At 39.9% G+C, this 18,057-nt stretch overlaps 1 protein-coding gene across 1 annotated transcript; it reads right to left on the bottom strand.

Moving 5' to 3' along the window:
• Nucleotides 1-10,395: 10,395 nt before the first annotated feature.
• Nucleotides 10,396-11,719, bottom strand: LOC134472339 (speckle-type POZ protein-like). Its single transcript, XM_063233665.1, has one exon. It carries the CDS (start codon nucleotides 11,558-11,560, stop codon nucleotides 10,484-10,486), a length of 1,077 nt encoding a protein of 358 aa, XP_063089735.1. The 5' UTR covers nucleotides 11,561-11,719; the 3' UTR covers nucleotides 10,396-10,483.
• Nucleotides 11,720-18,057: the final 6,338 nt, after the last annotated feature.

Raw genomic sequence — 18,057 nt, 5'->3', positions numbered from 1 at the left:
ACACTGTAAATATCTGGGGATGTAGCTCAGTGCATGCATGCACAGCAAGCACCAGGACCTGAGTACAATTCTTGTTACCATAAAAAAAATTAAAAAAAAATAAAAGTGATTTTCACCATAAAAAAGCTGCAGTAAGGGTTGAGATGATAAAGATTGAGCTGAGATATAGATTGTGGAGGAATAAAATGAATAGAAAAGACGGTCTGAGGGCACCACAGGAAGGCTCTTATCTCCAATTATTTTGGCCTCAAAATGGCAGAAATGAAAGATTTTGCTTTAAGTGAAAACTGTAGAGCATCATGTTCCAGGATGATAGTGATCACATGAGATCCCAAAATGCTGGTAAACACACTAGCTTCCAGAATGGGGGCTGCATAGTGCATTTACTCCTCGCAATGAAGTATACAGTGCTCGTGGATACAGATCCTACACCCATGCCATCAGGAGAGGACAAAGCCTGCTACTTCATCAGCTGGTAGCAAACATTGGCAGCATCCACTTATACTGGCTGTAGGTGCATACAGAAATCAAAGCTCTGAGGTTGGAAAGTAAGCCTGTCAGTGTGCCCCTGAGAGGGCAACGTGTGATGCTGTGAAGGTGAGGGCTAAAGGGCATAGGATTTCTCACAAGTTTGGAAAAGCCAGAATCATGCAGTGTCTAAGGAATCTTGCAAGGAGTGAGCTAATCTAGCTTAATGGAGAATCCATGAGAATTAGCATCACCCAAAATAATGTAGTGGTGGAATTATCAAATCTCATTGCAGCTTCCAACTTACCAAAAATAGCTTTGGATGTTTCATGTGGAAGTCAAGATTTAATGTTTGACCTAATGGGTTTTAGGCTCTTAGGGTACCATTCCTCCACACCCTCCTGTTTGTACCCTTTGCAGTGATAATGTTTATCTTACACCTCTGAATGTTGGATGGCTTAAATTTATTTTCATTTCCCTTACAAGAGGTTACAATTAAGAGTTTCTTTTCCATTCACTTTCAGAGGAAAATTGGGGCCTGGATTTTTCATTTTTGGCAACTCTTAGAGATGGACTAAATGTCTTTTGCACAAATTATGTGCATGAGGTTTGGACATCAGCAACAGAATGTGAAGCTTTGAGTCTGTGTGTCCCTTCAAATTGTCATGCAGCTATGGATGTGAGCTTCGAGAGTTTGTGAATGTCTCATGGTACAATGCTGGGCTTATGGGTGTGTGGAGTAAACCGAAGTGGGTATGGGCCATATAAAAATTAAGAGACAGAAAGGGTCTTCTCTCCATGATCCTCTCCTTTGCTCTTGATCCTTGTGTTCTTTTAAACTACCACTGATCTCTACATTGTGACCCTTTCCCTTGGAGATAGTTGATGACTGACTGAAATCTCCATCACCTATGAGCTAAATAAACCTTTCCTTCTTTAATTTCGAATGTGACACCAGGCTTTCTATGGCTACTTGGAGCCAATTCCTTGGAAGGTTGCAGGGCCCTGCAGTACTGGGAAAGATTCCCTTTGGAGACCGGGATTGGCTTGTGAAACTTAAAGGACTTAAAAGAAAAAGACCTTCACCACCTTCTTAAATGGGAGGTATGTGGCTTGGCAACTGAACAGTCAACCGTGTTGGGCCCTCTAATTTACATGGCACAGGAACTCATCTGGGAGGATGAAATACAGGACATGACTTCTGATCTGTATTCAAAAGGGAATGAGATATTTAAAGCTAATGTAGGATTTCCTAACAGGTGTAGATGTGTCCCAATCCCACAGCCAGCAGAAGCCACTGTGTAGTTCAGTACAGAGGCACTCCAGTTAGAAACAAAAAACTCAATTCAAATGCATGGGAAGAGTTTCAGGCAGTGTGGCCATGTGAGACTCATGAAGGAGTTTCCCTACATTTGTGCACATATATTTGTTTTATTTGCAGTGGGCTGACACTTCAGAAGCTCAGGAGTAATACATGGGGCATGATCTCTTGTGTTGTGCCAACATATGGCAAGACACATGACAGCATGGCCAAAAAGCTGAGGCTAGGCTATGGAGAATTGAGATATAAACCCTGACTCTCATTGGAAGGGTCTTAACAGTTGCCAGGCAAATGCACTGCAGTGCTGGGATGCCTGAGGAATAATACTGAAGTCTGAAGATATAAGCATCTGTCCACAGGCAAGGACCATAAACTTAGCCCTCCAGGTTGAACTCCTCACTCAATATATAGCTCAATTTTTGATTGCTAAGTGCCAGCCTAGGTTGTTGCTTTTGGATGTAACTGTTCAAATGAAAGAAGGGGTTTCATAAAACCATACATTTCTTTGTTCGTTAATGAAAACATGAAGAGGTCATTGTGCCCAGTTAAAATCAAATGTTACATATATATGACCCAGACCTTAGAGGAGATAGGATTGGGGAATCCACTGTTTCCTTTAAGGCTGGGGAGATCTAAGGACACCTGAGGATTTGAACTCAGATGTCTAGCCCAGGATAAGAGGGATACAGTTACATAACAATGATAGTACAGAACAAGACACATGCACTGCTTAATGCAGCATGCAAGAATGTAAATATAAGATAAGAAGCTGTATAAGAATCATACAATTAAGAATGTAAATATAAGATAATAAGCTCTATAAGAGTCATACAATAAAGATTGTAAAGATGCAAAGCAGACTTTTGCTATGGCCCTTTTCTTTGTTCCATGCAGCCTACAATTGTTTCACATGGATTGCACATGTGAATTCTTTATCCTTGTGACCTCACCCTTGAAAGTCTTGCATGGGCTCCTGGAGTGCACTGGCAAAGAGAATGATATTTCTCTTTTTTGGAGAAAATGCTTAGTTGATTACTAAGAAAAGTAATCAACAGAAAGACAAGTATGGTAGTGTCCTACACACAATGTATAAATATGTGTGAATGCAAAACTGCTCCCCAAGTATTTTAATCTCATTTTCATTTGCATGATTAGTGTCTTTATTTCTGAGTCACAGAGATATATGCGTCAATATTTCTAAATCACACCATAATGACATCTTACAGGCTCTATCACTGAGATAACGACCAGTATATTAAACACCAGCAGTGTTCTCATCAAATTCCATGAAACCTGATATATTTATGTGGACATGGTAAGAAATCTGTCCAGTCGCTGGGCATTTAGCTCAGCGCCATAAGCTCCTGCCTTGCCAGCAGGCAGTGGTGAGTTCAATCCCTGGTACGGATGAAAATGAAAAGACAAAAAAAAAAAAAAAAAAGAAAAGAAAAAAGAAAAAAGAAATCTGTCCAAACTGTTCTCTTTTAGCAGACTTAACACCTTATTTCATAATTGTAATAGCACCAATCAGCATCATCTTCAACTTTCATATCAGTACAATCTCCAAGTTGAATATTTTCCACCTGCCCTTAGTTATTTTTAGATCTGGAACAGTCCTTCAAATATGAGCTATTAGATATACTTCGTCTCTATAGATTTTGATATTTCAACATTCCAAAGGTAATTTTTTGTGCAAAGCAAATACAAATAGAAACCATGTACAACATGAAATGTTTCCTCTGTATAGCTCTTTTAACAATAATGAACCACTGCATTTAAAGTTGGAAGGAAGTTTCCACTACCCAGAAAAATAAATAAATGTCAGTCTTGAAGGTGAATTTGAACAGTTTTCCATGTAACTCTGTTTGTGCAGGAATTGGTGGAAAGCCAGGCTTCTGGCATGACTGATGGAAGGTGGGAAATTGCTTTTGCCTCTAACACAGACCTAGGGTTGTATTTTATTTGAATGGGCCCAAAATAGTTCAGGTTCTTGTGTACAATTTCCAGGCATATGCACATGCTTAGTAATAAGTTGTTGTTTATTGAGAACACACAATGACAGCACGAAGAATAGGCTGAATTTTAAGTGCAAGGGAGAAGGAAGAGGAATGGAACCTTCATTGTATCCAGCATACAGGACATAAGGATTCAGATCCAGGTGTCTCCCATAAGGGTCAGATCCCTCTCATTCACATGCCTGCTGTGGTTGCCAGATACATTTGATCACAGGTGTCTCCCACGGTGGTCAGACACCTCTAACTCCAGGGTGATCCTATCCCATGCCTTATTGTTGTCAATAAAGTGCCACCTTACAGTGACTATAACTGTAAACTAAATATGAACTAATGATAAACATAATCACACAAGTAGTGTTTTTAGTTGGATAAAGGAAAGAGAATGGATCACTTAATCTCTCTGTTTCTAAATATACTGCTAATGCTTCCAGCACATGGACCTCCTTCATAGTTCATTTGTTTATATGATAGTCTTATTCACATAGATGTTGAAAAATGTAACAGAATGTCTTCATTAGGAGTTTCAGTATTTGCAGCATGCAACTTTTGGTGACACAGATAAGTTGGGGCTTTAGGGGAACTTCCAGGGGATTTGATCAGATCATTAGAGGCTTCCCAAGTGCAGTTGGTAACTTCCTTGCTTTAAAGGACTATAAATTATGAGAAATGCCTGCTCATCTTCTGTCATATTGTTACTTATACATGAGCAAACAGCAGGTGTTGTTTTCAAAATAATCTCCTCTTAATGTTTTACAGGCATTAATCCTTTTAAGATTGGGACCACTACACAGAGAGAAGTATTTTTCCCTGGGGATGGGTCTGCCCCTCAGCCATAAACATTCCAGAACTATGACACCAAGCTGATGACCTGGTGTATGACCAAATATGCACCAGCCCATCTGCTAATGCTCAAAAGCTTGCCTCCCATTATTGTAAGGGAGTCCATTTAGCCCCCATATCTGAATGTGACCCTTCAACCACGTAACCTTCTGTCCTTGCCTGGTTTCTGTCTAGAATTTAAAGAACATACTATTGTTTCTTTTGTAAATTTATACTTTCAATATAAACTCCATCTCAAAAATTCACCTACACTAAATCACTGTGAGACAGATTTGTACTCTGAGAAGCTGTAGCATTAGATCCTGGTTCTGCACAATTTTATCCTTTAATCCACTCTGCTACATATCTTATTGCACTTTGAATATTATTTTATATTTGATTTAGTGAAGAAATGTGTAATTTCAAAATTATAGATTCATTTCTTACAAAATATTATTTATGTTTTCAAAAAGGAAAAATAATAAATTTGGGTGTTTTCTCAAGTAGGAAGATGAGTTAATCAGAAGAAACTGGGATGAACCTCCACAAGCAGTAAGTCAGGTATGGAGAGCTGAGAAATATGTGTTGTACTACTTTTCACACAGAATGTAATAAAGAATTTCCAATTTTTCACTTTTTGTTTTGTTTAAAGGGGAGGAGAGAATGGAAGTGATATAAAACTAAAGGGGGGGCAGGGATTTAGCTCAGCAGAATAAGCACCTGCCTTGCAAGCACGTATTCTTGAGTTTTATCCTTGGTACAAAAAAAAAAAAAAACCTAAAGGGGGAAAATAACATAACACTTTTTCCCCACAATACGTAAAACTATAGTTCCTTTCAAGATATATGAACTCTGAGTGAAGTATTTTTTCATTTTAAAAACTTTCAAGCTGCTTGAGTGGCTGTACAGAGATTTTCATGAGTGAGGTTGCAAAGATCAGAGAAACATGTAGGTAAAAGCTTGGCAACAGCCAGTAATTTAGTTCAGCTGCACAAAAGCTTGCCTGGCAAGCCCTTGGTACTGCAAAACCCTGTCCTACAATAACAAAAGCATAAACAAAAATCATTAAAGATAGTTAAAACCTCCTGCATTTTTACTGTATAATTCCTACACAGGTGTTTTTTTCATATTTTCATTCTTACACAGTGCCATAACCAAGCAATGAGTGTTCACTTGTGCTAAGTCAGAATTAAATAACTATATCCCACTGTGCACTTGGTCTGGACAAGTGAATTCATATCCTTGGTGCTCTTAGATGCCTCTTATCTTTGAAAGTGTCTGAGTGGCTCCAAACGAACACCAAGAGTGATTTTTGGAAGTGAAGCCTTTGCAATGCAATCTCCTCCTGCCTCTTTTTTCCTCTACTCCTAACTTTCAGGAGAGGATTTTATGGTGTCTTGTGTTCTTACAAACAGTAAGTGCAAGCAGTGAGCGAGATTTTTTTGAGACCTGTAAAGCGATGAAGCATCTTTGCAAATATGCATGTTTTACCACCGTTGTAAGGATGGAGATTTGATTCCCTCAACATGAAATCCCCTGGAATACACACATTGATTCTGCGTTTTCCACCTTTGTTTTTCATTTTATTAAATCTGAACATTTTTCCCTATTTCTTGCTCCAGGAGCTTCATGATTACTGTGCTGCATCTAAGACAGAGTATTTTACACTACCCCTGCTGGGCTGTAGAGACTAGTGCCTAAAAGGCAGGCCAGCTCTAGGCCAGTGAGCAAAGGGATTCATCACTGTGTTTTCCTAATGTCAAAATGACCAAGTTCTGGGTCTTCTTTACTCCCATCCCAAAAATTGCTTAGTGCCATTATAAACCTACGGTGCTCTAACCCTGGGTGGCATAGGAGTCATAAGCCCACCTCCAAAACTACTCAGGCTTTTGAATATCTGATGTAGAAAAAGGGCAAGGAGTCAAACAATTGTGCAAACTAAGATGAAATTTTATTTAGGAAAAAAGAGAAAAAGATAAAAGCCACTTTGAGCAGTGAGGGCCCAGTGGTAGCTGATTCTGAGTGTATCTCTGATCCCTTCCCTGAGTGCAGCTTCATTCCATATGTTTGTATATCTCCCTGCTAGGTGTTTTGGTGTTAATTTGAATTCAGCATTGAAACATTCAGTGGGAGAGAACTATAGACCGATCTCCCTAATGAACACAGATGCAAAAATCCTCAATAAAATATTGGCAAATAGGATCCAGCAAATCATCAAGAAGATTATACACCATGACCAGGTGGGATTCATCCCAGGAATGCAAGGATGGTTCAACATACGCAAATCAATAAATGTAATCCACCATATCAATAAAGCCAAAAATAAGAATCACATGATCATCTCTATAGATGCAGAAAAAGCCTTCGATAAGGTCCAACACTTATTCATGATAAGAACTTTACAGAAAATTGGAATAAATGGTCTTTACCTCAATATAATAAAGGCCATTTATGACAAACCAACAGCCAGCATCATCCTAAATGGCCAAAAATTGAAAGCCTTTACTTTAAAATCGGGTACAAGACAAGGATGTCCTTTATCACCACTCCTATTTAATATAGTACTGGAAGTACTAGCCAGAGCAATTAGGCAAGAAAGAGAAATAAAAGGGGTAAAGATAGGAAAAGAAGAAGTTAAATTATCATTGTTTGCAGATGACATGATACTCTACATAGAAGACCCCCTAAACTCCATTGAAATACTCTTAGATACAATAAATAAATTCAGTAATGTGGCTGGATACAAAATCAATACTCAGAAATCAATAGCATTCCTATACACGAACAACAAAATTACAGAGAGGGAAATAAGAGAAACTGGACTATTCACATTAGCAAGCAAAAAAATGAAATATTTAGGAATTACTCTTACGAAAGAAGTGAAAGACTTATACAGTGAAAATTATAATACACTGAAAAAGGAAATTGAAGATGATCTCAGAAAATGGAAAGACATCCCTTGCTCATGGATAGGAAGAACAAACATTGTGAAAATGGCCATTCTCCCAAAACTGTTATACAGATTCAATGCAATCCCAATAGAAATACCATCAACATACCATATAGATCTAGAGAAATCACTCCTAAATTTCATCTGGAACCAGAAGAGACCTAGAATCACAAAGGCAATTCTAAGCAGCAAAGACAAAGCAGGAGGCATCACAATCCCTGACTTGAAGTTATACTACAAAGCAACAGTAGTAAAATCAACATGGCATTGGAATCAAAACAGAGCTGAAGATCAGTGGAATAGATTAGAAGATACAACCACAACTACGAACACACTCAACCACCTTATTTTTGATAAAGGAGCCAAGCAGGTTCACTGGAAGAACGACAGTCTCTTTAATAAATGGTGCTGGAAAAACTGGCTCTCCATTTGCCGAAAACTAAAGCTAGACCCATGTCTATCACCATGTACTAAATTAAAATCTAAATGGGTCAAAGATCTGAATATTAAAACAGAAACACTAAATCTATTGGAAGACAAAATAGGTAGAAACCTTGGAGACATAGGAGTAGGTAAAGAATTCATGAACAGGACTCAAACCGCACGGGAAATACTTCCCAGAATCAATAACTGGGACCACTTCTCATTAAAAAGTTTCTGCATGTCAAAAGAAATCTCCAGCATAGTGAAAAGAAAACCCACAAACTGGGAAAAGATTTTAGTGAACTCTCTCTCAGACAAGGGCCTCTTGTCTAAAACATACAAAGAATTAAAGAAACTCAGACCTCCGAAATTCAAAGATCCAATCCAAAAATGGGCATCTGAGATGAATATGCAATTCTCAGATGAAGAAATGCAAATGGCAAATAAATACATGAAAAAATGCTCATCATCATTGGTCATTAGAGAAATGCAAATTAAAACCACACTGAGATACCATCTCACTCCTGAAAGAATGGCCAGGATCAAGAAAACCGACAACAAATGCTGGAGAGGCTGTGGGGAAAAAGGAACTCTCCTGCACTGCTGGTGGGAGTGTAGACTGGTACAGCCTTTGTGGAGATCTGTCTGGAGATTTCTCAAAAAGTTGGGACTGGAAATCCCATTTATTCCAGCTATTCCACTTCTAGGCATATTCCCAGAAGAACTGAAAGCATCATACCACAGTGATATATGTGCACCTATGTTTATAGCAGCACAATTTGTAATCGCCAGATCTTGGAAACAACCCAAGTGCCCATCAACTGAGGAATGGATAAAAAAGTTGTGGTATTTCTATACAATGGAGTATTATTCAGCTATAAAGAAGGATCACATTGAGATATTTATCAATAAATGGGCGCAGCTTGAGACCATACTCATAAGTGAAATAAATCAATCTCGCATGTGTGAATACCGAATAGTTTCCCTAATGTAAGTAATGATTCAAATATATAAAAATATGTGGTAATCATGATTCCCCATTAGGTGGCCTTGAAGCCTTATAAAGTTTTCACTCATTAATTAGAAAGGCTTTATTCTGGGCTTCTTGATATGAAAATATTTGAAGCTAGAGTATATGAAGTTTTACCCAAATATTTCAAGGAAAAAGACACTATGGTAACTACTATTAAGTCAGGTTATAAGGTGGTGAAGTACTAGGTTGTTGAAACAGTCATGCTGTGACCTCTATTGTTATATTGTTACGTCCTGTTTTATCTCAATCTCCCCCTTATTGTTTCAAAAAAAATTATTTAGTCATTTCTTATGTTTGTCTTAATTAAAGAAAAAATTCAAAAAAATTAGGATATATGAATAGTAACTCTTTTCGATTTCCTATTAACTTGTTTTGAAGTCCTGTAGTACTCCCACGATCTTGTTTTGACTGATTAGACTCTGTTCCATTCTATATGATAGTATCAAGTTTGAAGACATAGGCAACTACTTTGAAGACAATAAGATTCACTAAGATACCCATTCTGGTTTGACTATTGTCTTCTTTGGAAGTCCTGTAATGTTTACAACGCCTAAGTTTTATTGGTCTTGTTCTCTACTGTTTTGTCCAACTTTATAATATCTAATGAGATAGACAATTCTTTTTAAGCAAACAAGGGACAACGTTGATAACCATTGTTGATAAACTTGTACTCTGTTCTACACCATGTGCTATGTCTATCCTTGGTATTGACTGACAGCTTTGTTTTGCCATATTTGACTGTATTCTCCCACCCCCCCAAAGAAAGTAATAAGCACTAAGGAGTAATAAAATCCAAGATGTGTAAATTTTGTTGTAAAAAACAGAGGGAAAAAAAAAAGAAAAAGAGCTCTAACGGATATAACAGCAAGTGTGTTTGGGGGTGTTAAATAGCTGACTTTATCAATGTTTTTGGAACATTGAACACAGCTGTTTGCAGTCTCCCTGTTTGAATGTCCACCTTGTGTTCTTTGATACTGTGATTTGAGGAACTATTTTCAAGAAAATAGTGTGTAATCTACTAGCAGGTAATTTCTTACTGTTATGGTTTTTTGTTTTGTTTTGTTTTGTTTTGTTTTGTAGTTCTGTATTGCGTGTACCCTTACGCCGCTTTGGTTTGTTTTGTGTTTTTCTCTTTTTCCTCTTAAATAAAAAAAAAAAAAAGAAACATTCAGTGGGTACGGTATTATAAAAGACATATTTCTGATGGTCTATAAATTATACTCTCAGGACATTGCCAAATTAAACTTCTCTTAAAATGTAAAAGCCTTACCCCCTTTTTATGAGCATAAGAGGGGGTTCCATCTGTCCCTAGAGAGGGATACTTCAGTGTTTCTTCATAGCAGGTGAAAGTTCAGCAGATTGCCCGGCGTAATCAGGGTTAAGAGCTAGCAAATGAAGCCACAGGTTTGGGAAGATACATGGAGCCTTGGGCGAGATGGCATCTTAATACTGCCTCAGACACTTGCATTGGGGTGTATGCAATTACACTGCATGGAAGTCCTAGAGCGATCCACTTCAGCAACCAAGCGAGGGTGTGACTGAACCATTGCCTTCCACTTGGAGGTCTCCCGGATGTCTGAAATATGATAGTTAATGAAATGCATTGCAAAGGTTTTCAACAGATATGCACTATAGAGGTCTGCAAAAATGAGGATTTCCACCGCATTCTCTTTGGGAAAGTTTTTGCAGAGGTCGATCTCACACAGGAGCTTCAGGAGATGTAGGCCATACTTGTCTGCAGCTGCCAGCAGATCAGGTGCCATTGCACTGAGGTTTGGTGCCTTTCCAGTATAGATGAAGAACATCAGTTCCTTAAAAACCTCAGGCTCCATATCCTTGATTTCTATTCGATTAGTTTTGCTCTCTTGCATTTCATGTTGAAACATGGCACAGAAAACTTGAGAACGAGCTGCTAAGATGGTTTTGTGAGCCTGGAATTCCTGGCCAGCCACACACACACAACAATCTGTGAACCAGGAACTCTTCCACAGACTTCCTAGGTCCTCTGCCAAACAGCACTCTGGAACCTTCAGAGTATTCATGGTATTTTGGCAGGATATATTGCTGGAATATTGTGCCACTTTAACCTCACAAAAGAAAGTAAGCCTGTCATCAGGGAGAAGGTCAGTGGTTGCATCGAAAATAAAATGCCTAAGAATGAAATGTTTGAATCCCCAGTACCTGCCTTGCACAAATCGATATGGTTGGTGACTAGCCTTCTCTTTGGTTTTCTCTCCATTGGCATTCAGAATGTAAAATTTAAATTTTGCCAGCAGTTCTCTCGTTGGACTTTGGATCAATTTGAGATATAGGGAAAGGTAATCTTTGCTTTCTTCATCGATCCCTTTTGGGTACAGTCGTAAGCCCCATTTCAGTTTATCATTTTGCTGTGATGAAAAAGTTGAACTTTCAATGCATTTACCTATTTGCTTTGTGCAAAAGCTAAAGTTACTGATGGTCCACTGATAGGAGAATTTCACTACTTTGATGTCTGTGGTGTGTCTGCTGTCCACTACTGGCCCACTCGACATTTCTGCTGGGGCTGGAGTCTGAACAACCGTTGAAATCAGTTGTGTGAAAGTGAAAGGAAGTTTCACAAGTCACAAGGCAAAGATTTCTTTCTTCCCCAGATGGTAGAGTTTTCACACCTGTCAACAACTCCAAGAGGAGTAGGGCAGTTTTTCAGTCACAAAGTGGAGAGCCTGTTGTATAGATTAAAAAAGCAATTATTTATAAATTTATTTGCCAATATTTGCTAGGATATTGTCGTAGCTTGGTATGACTGATGCAATCTTGTTCCCTTTATTTGATTAGTGTGCTCTATTTGCTCCAGACTTGGAATAATTACTTTGAGTACAATCATATGAGGAAAGCAAATGTACTACACCCATAAGAGAAAAATTAACTGCTCAACAAGAAGTAGGATAAAGATGTCAACCAAAAATTAATTTAGGATTCTAACTAAGCTCTTTCCAATAGGATGTTCTTTTTGTTTTAACAGCTTTGTAACCTTCCCGTTCAGCAGCACTACATGGGATTCTGAAACAGAATCTATATGTGTGTTGTTGCTGAGCTCACCTAATAAAATTCCAAATGCGTGAATTAGGCTGCTTGGATTCCTGAATTATGCACAAAGCCACATAATTTGGGCATCACTCAGGTTTCCAATTTAAGAATTTATATGATCCAAGTGTCTCTTGTTGCAATTACTCCTCAGGGTGCCTGCAGAGGGATGTTCCCCACCACTGAGGAATCTGTGTCAAAGAGAAACCAAAATCCTGGATGCTAAATTAGGAACAAGCCATTCAAATGCCTGCCAGTAATTGTTAAAGATTGTTGGGATGCCCCATGGGAATCTTTGGAGTTGCTGGATGCAACATTGGAATCTCCAGGATTCATTCGCAGATCAAGACATTGGTCTGGAAATTTTCAGCCATAGGGTCAAATTAGTTACTGGTGCCAATTTACAGAGTGTCTTAGTCTCTCTCTTTGTTTCATTAATATTGTTTGTCACTGATTTAGTGTTTGTTATATGAGTCAGTGGGTCAGTCTGCTTCTGCTTTCTGTATCCTGCAATATATACTTAACCCGTTTTCTGGAATTTGGCCAGAAAATCTCTTCTTATGGTAAACTCTTTGTGAATTTGAATGGCCTGCTTTCCATTCTCTTGGCCCCCAGAAGGCACTTTTAACCTCTCTTTGTGTCAGCAGTTGCATCAGGTTATCTTCAGGACACCTGAACATCTCAACTTGTTTATATATAAACCTGGATTGACTTGGTTCTGGACATCCCAAGTGGGTCCCCTCCTACCATCACAAACACCATGCTAAGGTTGCAGTCACAATACATGCCTTTTCCAAATTTTCCAAAGTTATTCCCCCTTCTCCCAACTCCTCACCCCAATCTCTTTCTGCTCTGCACACTCTCCTTACCATTCTGCCTTTGCAGAATTCAACTCCCCTTACCTACTGAGTCCATCACAGATCCATAGTGGCACCCCTTTTCTAGGGTTTCCACCCTAGGACCCTCTTCTCCAGACTCCACTTCTGAACACCTGGCTCCTCTATTTCTGCTATGTGAGGCTGTCTCTGGGGAGGGTTCTGCAGACCTTTTCTGTGTCTCCTTCTCCACCAGTGATCTTCAGAGCTGGAAACACTAAAAATTTCTTATTCTCTCAAAACCAGCAAGGACTCATCTCCCTCATTGCGCCTTTTGATGCATCAGCCCGCTTGACACAATTGCCAACATCTATTCCAGATTATTTTCACTTCTGCGGAATGAAAATGCGTCTGCAACCTGGAATGCAACCTGGTCCCAGGACGAGATGGCCACTCTAATTTCCACTCAGCTTGATTGGACCTCATGTTTCTCCTCACTCACCCCTTTTGGCAACCTAACAATGAACAAAGTAAGGGAGCTCTTGCATGGCATTGCCAGACTTTCCTGGTCCTTTAAAAGGAGCTGCTCAGAAGCCAATTAATTTGTCAAGGTTTCCAGAGGTAAGATAGGGATCCTAGGAGGCTTCATCTGTGTTCTTGGAGAGCATCCTAGGGACGTATTGTATTTATACACCTATTGATCCAGAGGCACATAGATATAAATACACCCTAAATATCACATTTGTCTCCCACTTGGCCCCAGATATTAGAAAAAATCTTCAAAGTCCAGAATGATTTAGAATGTTAGTCACTCTCAGAGATAGTGGAGATAAGACCAAATGCCTTTAACAATTGAGAAGATTCATGGAACTTAAAGAAAACAATGGCAGCACAAGTCCTTCCTGCCCTAGGAGAAAAGGAAAATCACAAGACTCAATGTGAGCAGGGGAAGCATCCTAAGTCTAAAAGGGCTCCACTAGCCAAAAACCAGTGTGCCTTTCATAAGAAAGAGGGCCACTGGGTAAAGCACTGTCCAGAGCTGCAGAAAAAGACCACCACCACTACAAAAGTCTCTATTCAAGACTGAGACAATCAGTGTTTGTTTGGACCCCAAGAACCCTTCTTAAGTTTCACTGCGGGGGACAAATGATCATCTTCTTGTTTGACACTGAACAAGTTATTCAGTCCTGCAACAGCCTGTGTGTTCCCTGTCCTAGACCAGTACAAGCATTTAAGGAGCAACTGGAAAAATAAAGGCTTACCCATAGACTCGTACCAGTATTATGGACTTGATCAGAGGGTTTCTAACCCATGTTTTTCTTGTTATGCCAGAATGTCCTTACTCCCTGATCAGACAAGACTTGCCCTGCAAGTTGAAGACTCAAATCACTTATGAGGGACATTTCATTGACTCTTGAGTTTAATGGAAAAAGCATAAATCAAAAAGAAGTGAGCTCAGAGATGACTATCTCTCCTCTTCCTGCTATACTGTTTATTTTCCCCCTGGTAGAAGGATGATTTTTGTCCTGATGGACTCTCTTCTGGTAAACACTCCTCCAAATTTGTTGCTACAAAACTTGGAAAAGGAGCTCCCAAGGGTCTGGGCAGAATGCAACCCACTGGTTCTCATAATCAACCAAACTCTGACTGTAGTCACCCTTAATCCTGGGAACACCTCAATAGTTCTCCCCCAATATTCACTCAGCCTGCAGGCCAAGGAAGAATTTTCCATTCAAAACCAAAAGCTGAAGGAGACCAATATCCTGATAAGTTGTAAGTCATTCTGGGACATGCCTTTGCTACCCATCCAGAAGCCTCAGACTTCCAATGATAGGCCTGTCCAAAACCTCCAAGAGGTAAATAAAATTCATGACTCTGCACCCCACTGTCCCTAATCCATATACTTTGCTCTGTTTGCTGCCTCCTATGCATACTTATTACTCTGCATTGCACAGGAAGGATGCCTTCTTCTCCCTACCAATGATTCTGGTGAGGCAAAACCTCTTTGCCTTTGAATGCACAGACATTAAGATTGGAGAATCAGGACAATGGACCTGGTCATGTTTACCCCAGGGGTGCAAATTTGCACCAACTCTATTCAGTGAAGCCCTGAGCAGGGACCTCCAATGTTTTAAGGAAGAACACACATCCATCACAGTTCTTCCATAAGTTGATGATTTACTACTGGCCCCTGCATGCTTGTCCTTTTGTCTGGATCCACAGAGCCAGTCTTGAAAGACTGAGATGAACTGCATTATTGAGTCCTTACTGAAAAGGCACAGCTCTTCCTGTCCAGAATCATTTATCCGGGGTATGTATTAGAAGGAGAAAAATGAACTGTCAGACAAATGGACTGAAGCTGTCTTCAAATTCCCTTCCGCAAAGACCAAGCATCAAATTAAAGAATTTCTAGGTGCCTTGGTTTACTGATGGATGTGTATCTGGGGTTTTGCTAGACTGGATCACACTCTACACCGCTACTGGAGGGGATCCACCTGGACTTTAACCTGGACTAAGCTAGAGGAAAAAGCTTTCAATAAATTAAAATGGGATCTCCTGAATGCCCAAGCCCTTGCTCTCTCTGACTTAGCCAAATCTTCCCTTGTGGATGTCACTGACAGTCTTGGGATCACAAAAGGGGTCTTAACCCAGTACCTAGGTCACTGGAAGATGGCTTTCCAAAACTCAGTCCAATATCAAGCCCTTTTACTGGATCCTGACTGCATCGAGTTCCTGTCTACTTCTGCCCTCAATTTAGTGACTCTCCTGCCTGACAATGATCACTCCATGCTGACACGTAATAGTGTGGACATTATTGACTCAGTCTCAAGCCTGCGAGCTGACCTGACAGATGTCTGCTTGCCCAGCCTGAAGTCACCCTTTCCACAGATGGTAGCAATTACCTCCACCAAGGAAGTCAAGTGGCAAGACCTGTGCTGCTGACCACTGAAACTGAGGTAATGTGGTCCCAAACTGGAGGGTTGGAAACTTCAGCTCAGCAGGCAGAACCAATAGACTTACTCAAGCCTGAAAACATTGATAAAATAAATCTACAAATTATTATACAGGTTATTGGTATGCTTTTGCTACCATACATGTTCATGGGGACATTTATCGGGAAATAGGACTGTTAACCTCAGCACAAAAAAAGATCAAGAATGTTACTGAGATCTAAGACCTCATGGCTGCCATGTGGATGCCACAAAAGTTTGCCATTGCGCACTGTTTAGGACATCAAGAGAAGACACCACAATAGCTGAAGGAAATACCTCACCAATAAGATAAGCAAAGACATAGCACTAAAACCAGTGAGACCTATAATGCTCCTCTCAGCTCTCCTGCCACCTGTGCTACCCAAGCCATCTTATTCAGATTCAGACTTGAGACTAGCCAAGATCTTAGAAGCCCAACTCTGTCCGGAAGGCTGGCAGACCTCACCGGGTGGGTAAATTCTCATCCCAGAGTTGTTAGGCCCTTAATTCATCAGGCTTCTCACTTAGGATGAACCTAATTATCCAAGTTATTCTATACTTCATCCCCAAATTATATTGCCTGGCTAAAGAGGTTAGCCAAAAGGCCCGCAATGCTGGCTTCCAAAAGATACTCAAATGAAACAAAGAGTACTTATCCCTAGAGACCAGTGGGAAAAAGACTTTACTGAAATGGGCCCAGGAAGAGGGAGGAACAAATATTTCTTAGTTCTCATAGACACATTCACCAGGTGAACTGAGGAATTCACAACTAGAAAAGAATCAGCTGTCATCATAGCTAAGAAACTCCTTTATGAGATAGTGCCACAATTTGATTTGCTCACCTCACTGGGATCCAACAATGACCCAGCTTTCATAGCTCAGATTACTCAGAATTTATCTGCAGCTTTAGAAATTACAGTGTGCCTGCTGGCCTCAAAGGTCAAGGGAAGTAGAGAGAATGAACATAACCATAAAGGCAACTATTTCCACACTGGCTCTTGAGACTGATGAAAACTGGGTAAGATTCCTTCCTTTTGCCTTTCTGTGTGCACAATACACCCCCTACCTCCAGGGCACTACTCCTTTTGAATTCATGCACAGGTGACCATCCATTTGATTCCCTGTGTTCAAGATGATAAGCTGTCACTGTAGCTAATGGGGGAACTTAAGTTCTTACTGGTGCCCCAGCTCTTTCTCTACTCAACCACTGTTTGGTCCATGGCTGCTAGACTTTTCTTGAAACACCGGAGGACCCACTGGCACCTCAACCTGGCAACCAAATCTACATGAAAAGGGGAGAGCACACATCCCTTCATGCTCACTGGGAAGGACTCTATACATTCACCTTTAATCCTCCCACAGCTGTCAGTGTCACTTGAAAGTGCCATTTAATTCATCACTCCTACCTCAAGCCTGAAGGACAAGAGACTCCTGTTCAGTGAGTATTATAAATTCTAAAGTATTATAAATTCTAAAGATCCTTTAAAAGTCAAGTTCCAATGGTGTGGACCCTAAGGCTACTTATATGTATAATATTCCTTATTCCACCCTTTTCCATGAAAGAACATCACCCTGTAGCTTATGCATGGATTATGACTAGAACTTCAGATGGAGTAATCCTAAACTCAACAGGAAGCCTTGGTGATCTCATCCTTAATATCATTGTCTGTTTAATTATGGGGTGAGCAGCCAAAAACAGCACTAAATTCACTGCTCTTTTCTTAACACATGAATTCCCCCAGTCTGGGCCATTAAAAGATGGATATCAGCTTGATTTTTCCTGTTGGACCCAAATATTCCCTTCTATTTGTGTCTAGAGAACTCTAAATGGACAGATGCTAAACTAGCTCTAAGTCAATCCTGTGCCATTATTACTATTGTCACCAAACTGTTTGAGCTTGTGGAACCTTATTCCCCTGAATAAACCTTGAACCTAATCTGTCACTCATAAAGGCTACATTTTATTTTGTTCTAAGCAATTGGAGATTCCTCTTGAAAGGGGAAAACTTAGGATACTCACCACTATTGTCAGTAGGTGGGACCCTGGTTTGCTCTTTACCATCCAGAGAAAACCAGGAAGTACTCTGATCCATCCAAAATTTACTGGCTCCCTCAGTGTGCTTGCCCTTGCCACCCAAGGGTTTTTCCACTCAAGGGGTAACTCCACCGTGATATCAC

The sequence above is a fragment of the Cavia porcellus genome, unplaced genomic scaffold (assembly GCF_034190915.1).
Source record: "Cavia porcellus strain 051 isolate PalLab524CR breed Dunkin Hartley unplaced genomic scaffold, mCavPor4.1 scaffold_23, whole genome shotgun sequence".
Classification (NCBI taxonomy): Eukaryota; Metazoa; Chordata; class Mammalia; order Rodentia; family Caviidae; genus Cavia; species Cavia porcellus.
Note: the sequence above shows the minus strand (reverse complement) of the source record. Positions and strands in the feature narration are given on the sequence as shown.